Genomic DNA, 12715 nt, shown 5'->3' with positions numbered 1-12715 from the left:
CAGGCACGCCTAATACGCAGGTCGTGTCGGGCAGGCACTCGCGCCGTACTCGTTGGCCCAAGCACATCACAACAAGAAACGGGCCAACCCATCGGCACGTTTAGCCCACCAGGCCGCTTAATTTTGGGCAGTTTTGGGCCTAGCTGTTTTGAGGGGCTAATATATATTGAAAAAAAAATCTGAAATAAATAAAAAGTAAGCGACCGTGTTGTGCCGACATTTGTGCCCAGCCTCGCGGCCCAGGCATGGCCCTAGGTGGGCCACATGCCGGCACGACCTGATTATAATGTGCCGGGCCAGGCTCACCATGTGACGGGCACGTGGGTTATCGGGCCAGCACCAGCCCATTTGGCCACATTTGGGCATAGCTCACTCGTATAGACCGCGTCCACCTGTAGTGTCACTCAGGTCTCACAGGCCATCAGCGTCCAAACGGTGAAAGAAGCCCAAAGAGGGCAACGACGAGGGTTTTAGAGCCCATCCACACCAGCCATGGCGACGGCGGCTGGCGGCGCGCGGCGAGCCCTCGCGGGGCTGCGCTCCCCTTCCCCATCTACTCTGTCCAGAACGTTTTCCAGGCCGGCAGTTGCCCAGTCCCCGGAGCTGGCAGCCTCCGCTCTGCCGCGCGCCCCGCGCCGGCGCCTCGCGATCTCGAGGTAGGTACCTCTGTGTTTCTTTTCCTCGGATTGGTCGTGCTTGGACAGTATGGTTTGCTCAGATTTGGCGCGGACTTCGTTGTGCAGGGTGCCGGTGGCGGCGCTGGGCGGCGCGCAGGGGCTGATGCCGCTGCACAGCGCGACAGCATCGGCGCTGCTCACCTCCATGCTCGGGCTTAAGCCCGGGTCTTGGGGTTGGCTCTCCGAAGGTAAAATGACTTAATTTGTCTTGCTGGATCTCCTTGACTTGGATGAGGCGTGGAAATGTTAAAAGTTCAGAAAACGAACTACAGTCATCTAGCGAATTATGTCAGAATTAGATTTTGTTCTCCCTTCTACTATTAGGTTTGAAGTTTGATGTATCTTTTAAACATAATAGTGCTTCGTTAGTTTTGAACTTTTTGATATATCTGCATTCCCATGATTGAGATGGCGGCTATTCATGGCCAGGCAGAAATAAGGTGCACTTCAAATATGAACATAGCAATGCCTGAGGTAGAATGGTTGTTGTGGGAAGCGAGTGGCCAGTGTGTGCCTGAGTTTTAATCTAATATCGCTTGGTGTGTCCTTGTTTTGGGGTTAATGGATGGCATTCACTACTTTATCGTTGTTGCTGGCTTGCTCCAAATGCATGCCCCTATGTAGTATGTACCTTCAACTGAATTTTATTGTTTACAGAGGGAGTACAAACCTTGAAATTATCTACTCCATTCCTAAATATAAGTCTTTAGAGATTCTAGTATGGACTACATACGGAGCAAAATGAGTGAATCTACACTCTAAACTACGTCTATATACATCCATATGTAGTCCATAATGAAATCTCTTAAAAGGCCTATATTTAGGAACGGAGGAAGTAATTGTTATGTTCTTTAGTCGAGCTACTTCCTCTTAGCGTATGGCCTGTCAATTTTCTGTTTGTAAGCATTTTGTTAACTGCTTTCTCCTTTTGGAAAAATGTTATGTATTCTCTCATTTATGCCTCTTGCTTGGTTGATTTCATCTTTTTTTAAATGATCAGGTCAAATAGCTTGATCATCTATTAATGTTCTTTACAATACCAGGACAAGGCACATAGTTATAGGGCATATACTGTATAAGAACTGACATCCCGAAAGACGGCAATGGCATGTAGAACCAAAGGTTGAAGCCAAGGTGTATGCAATCCTTATACCAAAATAACCATTAAGTTGTTATAGACTGTCAGTAATGCTCCATCTTGCTTATTTTGGTTCACCTGATCACTTGATGAATTTCTTAACTTACAAAATGGATATGCTACACTGGTAATTAAGCCTGTCATATTGTATTGATACTTGATATTGTATGGAGCATCTTGATACTATCTCTGCTGATGAAAGATTCATGAATTTTATGTTGCTTGTACACCTGCCAATGCCTTTCACTAAAAGCCATCCTTAACCACTGTACTTTGGTAGTTGGCCTTCTGTAATGTGATAGTGGTACTTCCACACGTTCTCTTTGTTTTTTTTGTAGTGTTCTTGTTCTGACCCTTTTTTTCCCACTCATTTGCAACTTCAGGTTTTGCAACGCCTCTATAACAAGAATGGTGCTCCAGTCACCATACAAGAGTCTTCAGTTTAGCCTTCCCCTGGCAGATTCCAATAACACTAGCTACATGCCTTGTGGACTATACCATTGGATTTTTGCTGATGGAATCTGTAGTCTCACCGCTTAAAACTTATGATGACATGGTGTGCCAGTCATCTTATTGCCCTGTGATGATATTCATGGCAACTTTTAAGTAACCTTGTTTCATGATACCAGTTTTTGTTTATCTGATGCATTTTATGATTCTTCGCCCTGAATGCATCATGGAATCCTAAACATACTCAATTCATAACGGCAGTTACATAGCTCAATGGAAAGTGATACACCAAATCATTTGCATGAATATGGACTCTCTTTCAGCGTACACTGACTGATTTGATTTTCAGTGGATATGCCGATCACAGTCAGTGCCGAATACTATAGGCTAGAGATTGCCTTTATTTCAAATTCAATATTTTTGTATTAAGAAATCTGTGTCTAGTCTGCCCACACGTTTCAGGGTTCAAGATCAATGAAATGCGGGTTACATGCCATAAAAATTTATGCCATTGAATTTATATTCAAAAAAAGTTCACAATGATATAACTGTCTACATCACATGGCTCATATGTTTAGTCTAACTGATGGTGAATTAAATCTTGAAATACCGCAAAACCAGGGGGAATTTACTCTTTCACTTATAAAAATAGCATTTTTAATTGTGGCAATGTTTACAAGGCTGAGTTTGATTTGTGACACATCTTCAGAAAATAAAACTAATGGACAATTTGAATTGTATACAAAAGCTGGATAAACTTATGGTATCATATATTTTAAAGTTCCAAGACAAGTTTTTCTATTTCCATCATAACATGGGTATAAGTCAAAAGGTTATCTTACTTATTCGGGTTTGCTCTTTTATTATTTCCGTAACTTTTTGTGTACTTGATACAAAGTTTTTGATTATGAGACTTTTCTTGCGACCGGATCTTTTTATGCTCTCTTGGAACCGACAACTTACTTCATGCTATTACTAACACTTATGACTGAGCCGCACTTGCTTTTCAAAAGAAATTGAAACAATCATGCCTGAGACTAGCCAATAGAAGAAAGAGCCACAAGCAAGCCACATCAGCATCCTTTTTTTTCGCTTTCTTCAACAATGCGACTCTACCTCACTCATCATAACTCAAATACAAATTCAAGTTCCAAATTAATATTTCCCCACGGAAGCAAACCTTTTTAAGTTTGCCAAGTCTACAGAAAAATGTACCAAGATCTACACTATCAAATATATATGGTATGGAAATACGTTTTATAAAGAATCCACTGAAACATATTTGGTATATTGATATGTTTTTTCTAGAGACTTGGTCAAACTTGAGTTGACTTAAGAAAAAGTTATCAATTACTCCTCCGTCCCAAAATAAGTGACTCAACTTGGGAGTATTTTAGAATGAAGAGAGTAATTTCCATGGGCAGGTCAAAGCAACATTTGGTGCATACCCAAATACTCCCTTCATTCCTAAATATAAATCTTTGTAGAGATTTCACTATGGACTACACACAGAGAGCAAAATGAGTGAATCTACACTCTAAAATGCATCTATATACATCCGTATGTGGTTCATAGTGGAATCTCTACAAAGACTTGTACTCCTTCCGTCCGGAAATACTCGTCATAGAAATGAATAAAAATGGATGTATCTAGAACTAAATTATGTCTAGATACATCCATTTCTTTGACAAGTATTTTCGGACAAGGGAGTATTTAGTAATGGAAGCAGCATATGATATATGTGTGTCTGCTTTGCTGTATTGTTATATCTTTGGAACTTTGTCCGCAAAACAACATATACACTGGTCCACATATGAAATGTCACGACTATTGTGACCTTGGCTGTATCATCGCACCTACAGCCAATATGCAGCCAGACGGTGTTCTCATGCAAAACTGCACCATGATCTTTGCATTGCTTGACTTCATTCATTCGTCGTTGCATTCACACGATCACGATTGTGTCCTTGCCCTTATCTTCTTCATCTTCCGAGTCATCATCGGCATGTGACACTAAATTTCTATCACTAGGTGGAGCGTTCTGAAATATATCGATCAGCAGAACTCGTATTCGCTTCCGCAGCCCCGAAGCTTCTACAGGGCTGAACCACTTGCGTCCAAACTAAAAACCAGCAAGAGCACAAAAGTCAGGACTCCTGATATTTATACTGAATACAAATAATGAAGCAGTTTAATTTACACCTTGCAAGGCCGCACTCCTGTCAAATCATCTGGTGCCTCTTGAATAAACTTATCGATGTAGTAAAGCATAAAGACACCGCAATCAAAGTCATTTTGCTGCTGGGGCACCTTGCAAGTGGAAATGAAAGGCAGCTTTAGAAAACTGGCACAAAAAAGCACAGTGAAGGAATAGGTACTGTAAAGCCAGCAAGTTCATTGTAACTCAATTCACGACGATCATAAGTTCACATTCTCAAGTAATCAGCTCCTTGAGAACATCATTAAAAACACTATGGTTCTTACCTCGATTTTTTCCTTATGTATATTTCTTGAAAGATGTCTCCATATTGTGTCTGAAAAAGGAATATCATAAGAAGAATCCTTCTGTAGATGGCGCCATTCTTCTATGAGATAGCTGTGAAAACATACAATTTCAAAAGCATGGACAAGACATTAAAATTAGGAATCTTTAGAATGGCAGGTTCCCCTATAGGGAGGGTACACAGCACTACAGCACCCTCCAGTCCTGAATAGTAAATGGTTGGGATCAAGACCATTTTCTCACATAGTATCATGAAACATACCTCTCAATCACGCCAAAAACCTTGTCACTGGAATGTAGTCCTAGAGAGTCCAAGTGAAACACCCTTGGCCCAGATTTTATCTCTTTTGCGGGCATGAAGATAATGACCAAGCTCCAATGCACCCTAATTTACAGAACATAAGATAATCGCCATCTTATAAGTACTACCTCCATTCCAAAATATAAGACGTTTTGGTAGGTACAAATATAAGACGTTTTGGTAGGTACCAAAATGTCTTATATTTTGGAATGGAGGTAGTATATGATAACTAGATACACTAGAATGTTATCCATTGACCAACAAACACACCCTCATGTCAAATATCAACCAAACAAATAATATGTGCTTGGGAGTAGCAGATAAGCACATCTGGTTTCATCTTGCAGTATTATCCTGAGAATAAGAAACTTACTGTCCATGAATTGGCAAAAGGAGGTATGGTGTCTTAAAAATATCTACACTTCTCCACCATCGCCTTAACTTGCTAAACTGCGAGCCACACTCACCCTAGAACAAATGCACAAGTCAGTCAGCATTTTAAAACGCTAGCTTCGAGGGGGTGAAGAAGAGGTGATCCCAACATGCAAAAGGAAATAAATAAACAGAGATTTACAAAATGAAGTAATGGGAAGTACGATATTTTCCAGAGAAAAACATATATGAACCGGCTTTCTGGAACATATCATGTTGAAAACAAAAAAACCCATGCATATTGCAATTTACACATTAAATATTCAAATGACTGCCATGGTTTTATACAATTTCTTGGAACGTAAACTGGGAATAAAACTTCGCAATTCGAAAAACTGTCTCAAGAAAAAGTACAAAGTAATATGATTGTTATATTTACATATGCACATGTCAGCCCCATATTTTACTAACCTTATCAGTAAGGTGATATAATTTAAAATAAGCTTTGGAAAATCAATAGAACATGGACAAATTAGTATATGAAAAAATAATGTGAATTGAATGACACCAGGGTGTTAACTTTGCAATGAGAGAATGCAGTGCACTACAGCAGAAAGTCATGTTTATGTGTGCATCGCTGTATGGGAACAATGAAGCTTCCACTTCAGGCCAGCTCATGCACCACCTAGAACGTAACTTTAACCCATCGATTTGCAAGGACATGTAGTGTTGAACATCATAAATAACTAAATACAACACAATAAGATCAAAGAGCATACCGTCCTGGATAACGCTTCTTCAAGTTTGCTATAGAAATATGTATTGAAGATGTACAAGTCGTCACAAGGCCTGGATTTTCTTAGGTACCTGACATTGCCATAGTCGGTATGGACAGAAAACATGTATTAAAAATTACTCCCTCCGTGTAGTGTCAAAAACGCTCTTATATTATGGGACGGAGGGACTAGAAAGCATATGATCGAATTTTTTATGCTTATTCAGCTAAACCATCCAAACTAGAAAAACAAATACAACGCCGACATTCGATCTTGAAGGGAACACATCACAGTAAATGTGAGATGTTGACACGTCATGAATCATTTGACCGGATACACTTTTGCACTTTTAGTCCTTTATACACATCAAATATGTCTTTCAACCACGCATTCATTAACTAGTCTGTTGGTACTGATAATTCCCTGTAGTAGCTCAGTGATAGAGTGAGTACATCACATAACGTACTTTTCTAATTCTACATAACATTTGATAGTCCTTAAGTGGCATCTAAGGTAAGAACTGCATATAATAAGAAAAGAAAAAAGACATCTATAAATAAATGCAGTTCAGTCATACCCATGCAAACTTTCCAACAGCTGCATGTGAGCACTTGGACGTTGAACTTACTAACAGAAGAAAGAGGAAGATAATGTCACAAGCAGAAAAGAGAATGAATATATTACTTACTGGATGTAAAAGTTTATGACAGGTGATTTTAAAAAAACTTCGGGGTCAAGACATTTTATGTCAGAATATGTCAGCTCGACAGTTTCCGGATCAGTCCTGTAGACAGTAGTAGACATTAGTATGGGCGGAGAATCCCTCTGTCAATACCTCTAACAATACATGATTCTTACCTCGACGGATAGTAGATCTGTGATTTGTCCCTACAGAAATCCAATTTGATTAATTAAGCATATAAATGGTCATAGTGATGAAATGTTAACAGGCAGAAACATTATCACTTATTGTGTTACCAATTTACCATATATTAACAATCTCGACATCAACTGATTTAGAAGGTTCTGTATCCTCGTCATCCAAGAGTTCTGTATCCTCGTCATCCAAGAGAACTACTTCCTGACAAAGATAAGAGCATGATTGGAATACATATGTAGAAGTCTTAATTCATGTCAAACATTTGCAGCTAAGATTAATGAAATTAATGATAATGATGAAGTATTCAAGCATCAATGACGATCTTCTCAGTGAATCAAATCCAAACACTGTAAATGATTTGATGACCAGTATTTGTATTTGGCAGATCTAGGTTTTAACTCGATAGATTTATTATTTATAGTGGTGGCCTTCTCTACTGTTTATGCTAAAAAAGATTTATTATTCAGAAAACATGTTGGATGAAATAACAGGAACAACCTTTGCATTTGTACTCATAATGTTACACCATGATAAGTACTATAACGCTAGATGCGGATAGCAATTTTAGTTCTGATAATGAATTTCATTTTCATAAGGAGGGAATGGAAAAAACAATACCACAGAACAGTCAAAGAAAAAGGTGAAACAGCTGGCAGCATACTCACCTTCTTTTCGTTTCTTCTATTTAACCTCCGGTATTGGTAGGTATGATTCTTGGAATGGTCCCACCTGCACATCAGAATAATTTATCAGAGAAACAAAATGTTATGTGGGGTACCACATACCAACAGGAGCCCAAGCCCTCACCCAAGAGCTGTGGTACACCATGGCTACAAACCCTGGCCTCCCATCCAGCACAACTACAATCTACAGTCACGATCCGGGGTTTATACCACATATAGTGGTTTTAAAGACGGATGTTACTTATAAGAATTATTCAGATGCAACTATGTTCCTCTTATAAATTAGAAAAGATAAGGCAAACTTATTCCCACATGGCGACTCCATCAGGTTAATCCAAATAGCTGGCTATGAGGGCTCCAGAGTCGTATATGCATGTTATAAGACCACTGTTTCATTATTTCACTACCTTCCACCAACAGCTAATGGTGACGTTATGGACTACACAAAGAAGATATAGCATTGAAGATAGATGTGCTTAGCATGCCAATTGCTGCAATGACAGGACATAATCTTTAAAGTCTCTAATAATGATAACAGCCCTCCGGAGACACAAACAAAACAAAGATACCAGTGTCTATGAAATCAGAAAGACACCAGGATTATTTATATTGAAGTTTATTTATAAATGGAACACAAGATAGTGTAGCTGACAGAGTGGCAATAGAAAGAGAAATAAATCAACAAATGAAGACACGCACAAGCAAAATGACAAGTCATAAATGTTGTACAACAAGAACAAAGTGAAAAGTCTCAGACGCATAAGCAAAATAGACGACAACTAAAGAAGAGATAATATAGCTCATACAACTAATAAAGGTAAAAGAACAGATGAATTGGATCAGCAAACAGGAGTGAATACCTCTTGGTCGAACTCCCAGAAGTGCGATCTTCTGTGCGTAGTTTAGTGGACATGCCCTTTGGCTCAACAGAGTTATTTTTCTGTTGATCTTCTGTACAGATCTTCATACCTAACTTCCTACCATTTGTATCTAAATGTTTCTTGTCAGCAATATTTTGAGAAACTCTACGCCTTTTTGGTTGATGATTCACTGTGTTCGTTGCTCTTTTCCGATCTTTCACTTGGGAAGCACGTTTGCTTGTGTTAAAATGGCCTAGCTCATCAGCGAATGCTGCTTCGCCCTACATATAACCAGGAAAGCTGTCAAAACGTTTGTAAATACTAACCACAATAGTATCGTGACATACAAAACTAGGAGTGAGGACACTAAAATGCATACCTTGCCATGGCAATGCCATTTATCAGAAAACCTGCTGCAGTTGATATGGTCACTTTCCTCTGCAAAAGAAATGGCAAAGGTACATTGATGACTGATAAAACATAAGTGGCACCCATCAGACAGTTGAAGGCAGGAAAAAGGAAGGTCTTAGATCGACCAACCACCAAAAGGAAGACCTAATAAATGAATCCTAATGCTTACTGATCAGGTGCATTATGCCATTGAAATATCCAAAAGGGACGTGCATTTTTTATATCAACAAAATATGATTATGCTGGAAACATGGTACCATAGGTGTTTGTTGACCTTGTAAACAGACTGTCTAGAGCCTGAAGCATCTATGCTCCCTCCCATGTAAGGAAACATCCATATCTTGTCGAGCAGTATACAACATAATGAAATCAGTTGACCACCACTATCCATTATAAGAACTTCCTAGAAAGTCCAAATCTAAATTCAGCTATATGCTAGCTAGTAGCTACTTCCTCTTAAGTCTTAACAACATCTAGCATCAGAAACCATGAACGATAACCAAGTCTCGGTACTGTTTATGTATTCTGTTTGAGAGATTGGGATAGCATGTGTTCATTAAAACAAGAATATTGAATTAGCCAATAGTTTAACACCCCCCTCCAATGCCCAAATCACCTTCAAACCATGCCATCTGGCCTTCTTCTACATGGCAGTTATCCCTATGGGTTTCAGGTGGCCATCAGATGGGTACAAGAAAACAAAACAGCATATGTATCTGATATTACTTGAGGGTTTTTTAAGCGCTAGGCGCTGAGAGAGCGTTTTGCCTCCGCTTATAGTGCAATAACAGCTTAAGCAGCGCCTAGGCGTGCTTAACCGTTCTGTATGGATGTCATATGGACAGGAACAAGGGCACACAAAAAAATCATTTTTCAAAGCATGCAAGGCATGTACTCCCTCCGTTCCTAAATATAAGTCTTTGTAGACATTTCAAATGGAATATAATATACGGATGCATGTAGACATATTTTAGTGTGTAGATTCACTCATTTTGCTCCGTATGTAGTCACCTGTTGAAATCTCTAGAAAGACTTATATTTGGGAACGGAGGGAGTATAAATGTAAAATAGCAATTATGTTGGGAAAGAAGAGACGAGGAGTAACTCGAGGTTGGGGAAGAGAAGCCACCAGGCTCCAGCCTAGACGAGGAGGAGTCCGTGATCGGGGGAGAGGGGGAAGGACTGGTGGCGAGGTCGGGGAAGGGGAGCTCAAGGTCCAGCGGCACTAGGTTGGGGAAGATGGGTGGTGAGGTCGGGGAAGAAAGCCCCAGATCTGGCGGCGCAATGTCGCCTTGCTCTCCTCTGTTTGTCTCACTCGGTTCTCCTTCATCTAACCCTAGGCGTCCGAGCGCTTTTTTCAGCGCTTACCCCAAAAGCGAAGCGGTAGGCCTCCACTCAGAGCTTAAGCGCGCCTAGGCGTACACTCAACTTTTTTCCCTGATATTCTACCGACGTGCATTGCATAAACAACTAAACAGAAATAATAAAGCTTACTGAAGGTGTAGGGATCATCCCCACTGGGTGTCTGCGCTGACTGTCTCCGACCCGTGTCAACCTACAATAATTAATGAAAACCACAAAGTAAGGGCATGGATGAAATATGCTGACAAATCATTCAATAAAAGTATGCTCACAAATAGGAATATATTAGGACGGCCCAATAATACCACCATAGAACATAGCAAAAGTAAATTGTTCAGAAATATTATTAAATTCCTTGTTAGTTGCCCTGATTGTGAAGACACAATATCTCATTCACATGCCCATAACACCAAAGAAGTGATGTTTCGAACACATTCAAGATAAAAATGATACATCGTGGAACAGAAGACGTTTGGCACAGTGAACTGAGCACTAGCTCAGTGGTAGGGGCACTGTCAAGCATTCCAAGCCAGCCGGGTTCGATCCCGCGCAGGGAGCTAATATTTCAACCAATATTCTTGCTTCTATAATCAAAGGCCGAGGGGTCCTTCCCCCTATGGTCTCATTTTTCTTTCCATCAAAAACAATGTTTGGCAGAAGCTGCTTATGTGCCAACTTAATTGCACAAGTCTGCAACCATGGGTTAGAACTTCCAGCATCCCACTTTCACAAACAAGAAAACATATACTTTCCTTAACTGAATACAAAAGGGAAGAGCACAAATCTGCAGTTAATCAAGAGAATGAGGCTATTGAAAGTGGGGCATCAAGTAGTAAACTACAAACCCAAATTTGACGACTTCTATGAAATTACCAATCCTAATATCACTCATCACACTGAATACATAGCTATCTCTGACAAGAAATTACTTGACTGACAATAGGCACCTGAATCGCTACCTAACATTATAAATTGGACATCACCCAAGGCTAAACTACTAGCCAGCATTTAGAATTTAATTACTGAAACAAAACAAACTTCCTGTCACGAAGAGGTAGAAACGCAGATCAGCTGATAACACACCCCCTTTGGTCACCCGCGATTTCACCTTTGCAACACAACCATCGATAATCCTCACATACACGAATTCAGATTGGGGCAAAAGCACGCGGTTTGGAGAAAATCCCCGTGAAACGATTATGCAGAGCCCACATTATACTCACCTTCCTCGGCCCGGCAGCGCGGCGGCGATCAAGCTCTTTCTTCATCCTGCAGAGGAACTTACGCATCTTCTCGCCGCCGTCAGGTACGGATAGGGTCGGGTTACCGCTCCAGTGCTTGATCCTTTCCTCCAGTTTTTCATCAGTGAATCTCTTGAACTCATCCGGATCCCCCTCACCACCGTCGGAAGCGCCATCGCTCGCCGCAGGGGGCTGCGGCGTCACACGCGGAGAGGAGGAGGCGATGATCTCGACCTCCGCCGGCGGCGAGTCGAGGGGCATTTGGGCCCGGTCGATGATTATCGGGCCGTTCGGCATGGTTGGTGCCGCCGGGCGGCGGCGGGCGGGCGGTGGAAAACGGGCGGAGGAGGGTTTTATTCCATACGAGGGGAGAGTGCGGTGCGGCGGGTGCAGGAAAGGAGGAGACGAAGGGGAAAACGAGATTTTTCGAAAAGTCGGAGAAATCCCGAGAAATAACCTCCGACTGATATGCTGCCGCTTCAATCGCCCCCTCAAAAACGCAGTAATGCGTCCCCCTGCCTGGCGTGGCGCCTGTCCAATTTATGCGCACCTTCTTGCCTCTGTCCACTCAACGTGGCCTCCTTTGATTTGGTTTGATTTGATTTGAAGAAATTTTATAGGGTAGGATTCATATACAGAAAAAAAAAATCCCTTAGGGCATTTCTAGTTGATCCCCAGAATTTAGAGTAAACGACTGAGTATCCCTCTCTCTCAAAATAGGTTTTCACCCCGCTTTATAAATAAATCAACCATCCATACAACCAACATCGAAACGTCATAGCAAATACGACCGGGCAAACAACATAATCACGCCCAAAAAAGCAAAAGAGAAATAAGAAGAAAAAAACATCGAGTGGCGCCCTACAGGGGCCCTACGAAGAGGATAGGCGACACGCGGTAGTCAGAAGCGTATCCAGCATGAGCCCGAGACGATGTCTAGAGATTGGCTGCCAGTGCTGCAAAAAAAAGCAAGGAATTTCAAGGAGTCAGAGGCCTGCCGCAGAAAGACCCGCTCAATCACCATTTTATTACGTGTCGTCCACGACGTCCAGGACATCGCT

At 41.1% G+C, this 12715-nt stretch overlaps 2 protein-coding genes across 2 annotated transcripts; one reads left to right on the top strand and one right to left on the bottom strand.

The window, feature by feature from the left end:
• The first annotated feature begins 385 nt into the window (after positions 1-385).
• On the top strand, positions 386-2443 carry LOC123079086 (protein NUCLEAR FUSION DEFECTIVE 6, mitochondrial). The gene is made up of 3 exons (XM_044501761.1): positions 386-656; positions 744-865; positions 2199-2443. The coding sequence occupies exons 1-3, from the start codon at positions 493-495 to the stop codon at positions 2216-2218; spliced, it is 306 nt and encodes a 101-aa protein (XP_044357696.1). The 5' UTR covers positions 386-492; the 3' UTR covers positions 2219-2443.
• Positions 2444-3998: 1555 nt separating this feature from the next.
• On the bottom strand, positions 3999-12120 carry LOC123079084 (ubiquitin-like-specific protease 1D). The gene is made up of 14 exons (XM_044501760.1): positions 11637-12120; positions 10546-10606; positions 9020-9078; positions 8641-8921; positions 7763-7826; positions 7204-7298; positions 7076-7105; positions 6906-7001; positions 6221-6308; positions 5443-5537; positions 5031-5153; positions 4750-4861; positions 4468-4575; positions 3999-4387 (listed from the first exon to the last, which is right to left on the bottom strand). Exons 1-14 carry the CDS (start codon positions 11949-11951, stop codon positions 4211-4213), a joined length of 1704 nt encoding a protein of 567 aa, XP_044357695.1. The 5' UTR covers positions 11952-12120; the 3' UTR covers positions 3999-4210.
• Between the last annotated feature and the right edge of the window lie 595 nt (positions 12121-12715).

Source organism: Triticum aestivum, chromosome 3D, assembly GCF_018294505.1.
Source record: "Triticum aestivum cultivar Chinese Spring chromosome 3D, IWGSC CS RefSeq v2.1, whole genome shotgun sequence".
In the NCBI taxonomy this organism is placed as follows: Eukaryota; Viridiplantae; Streptophyta; class Magnoliopsida; order Poales; family Poaceae; genus Triticum; species Triticum aestivum.
The sequence above is the reverse complement of the archived record's forward strand: the minus strand, read 5'-3'. Positions and strand labels throughout refer to the sequence as shown.

What these genes read in the sequence shown, in the direction of transcription:
- LOC123079086 (XM_044501761.1), top strand. Translation starts at nt 493, where the DNA reads ATGGCGACGGCGGCTGGCGGCGCGCGGCGAGCCCTCGCGGGGCTGCGC. An exon ending in CGGCGCCTCGCGATCTCGAG is followed by an intron (nt 657 to 743) that starts GTAGGTACCTCT and finishes TTCGTTGTGCAG; the next exon opens with GGTGCCGGTGGCGGCGCTGG. An exon ending in TTGGGGTTGGCTCTCCGAAG is followed by an intron (nt 866 to 2,198) that starts GTAAAATGACTT and finishes TTGCAACTTCAG; the next exon opens with GTTTTGCAACGCCTCTATAA.
- LOC123079084 (XM_044501760.1), bottom strand. Translation starts at nt 11,951, where the DNA reads ATGCCGAACGGCCCGATAATCATCGACCGGGCCCAAATGCCCCTCGAC. An exon ending in CTTTTGCCAATTCATGGACA is followed by an intron (nt 5,154 to 5,442) that starts GTAAGTTTCTTA and finishes TCTGTAAATTAG; the next exon opens with GGTGCATTGGAGCTTGGTCA. An exon ending in CAGGAGTGCGGCCTTGCAAG is followed by an intron (nt 4,388 to 4,467) that starts GTGTAAATTAAA and finishes GCTGGTTTTTAG; the next exon opens with TTTGGACGCAAGTGGTTCAG.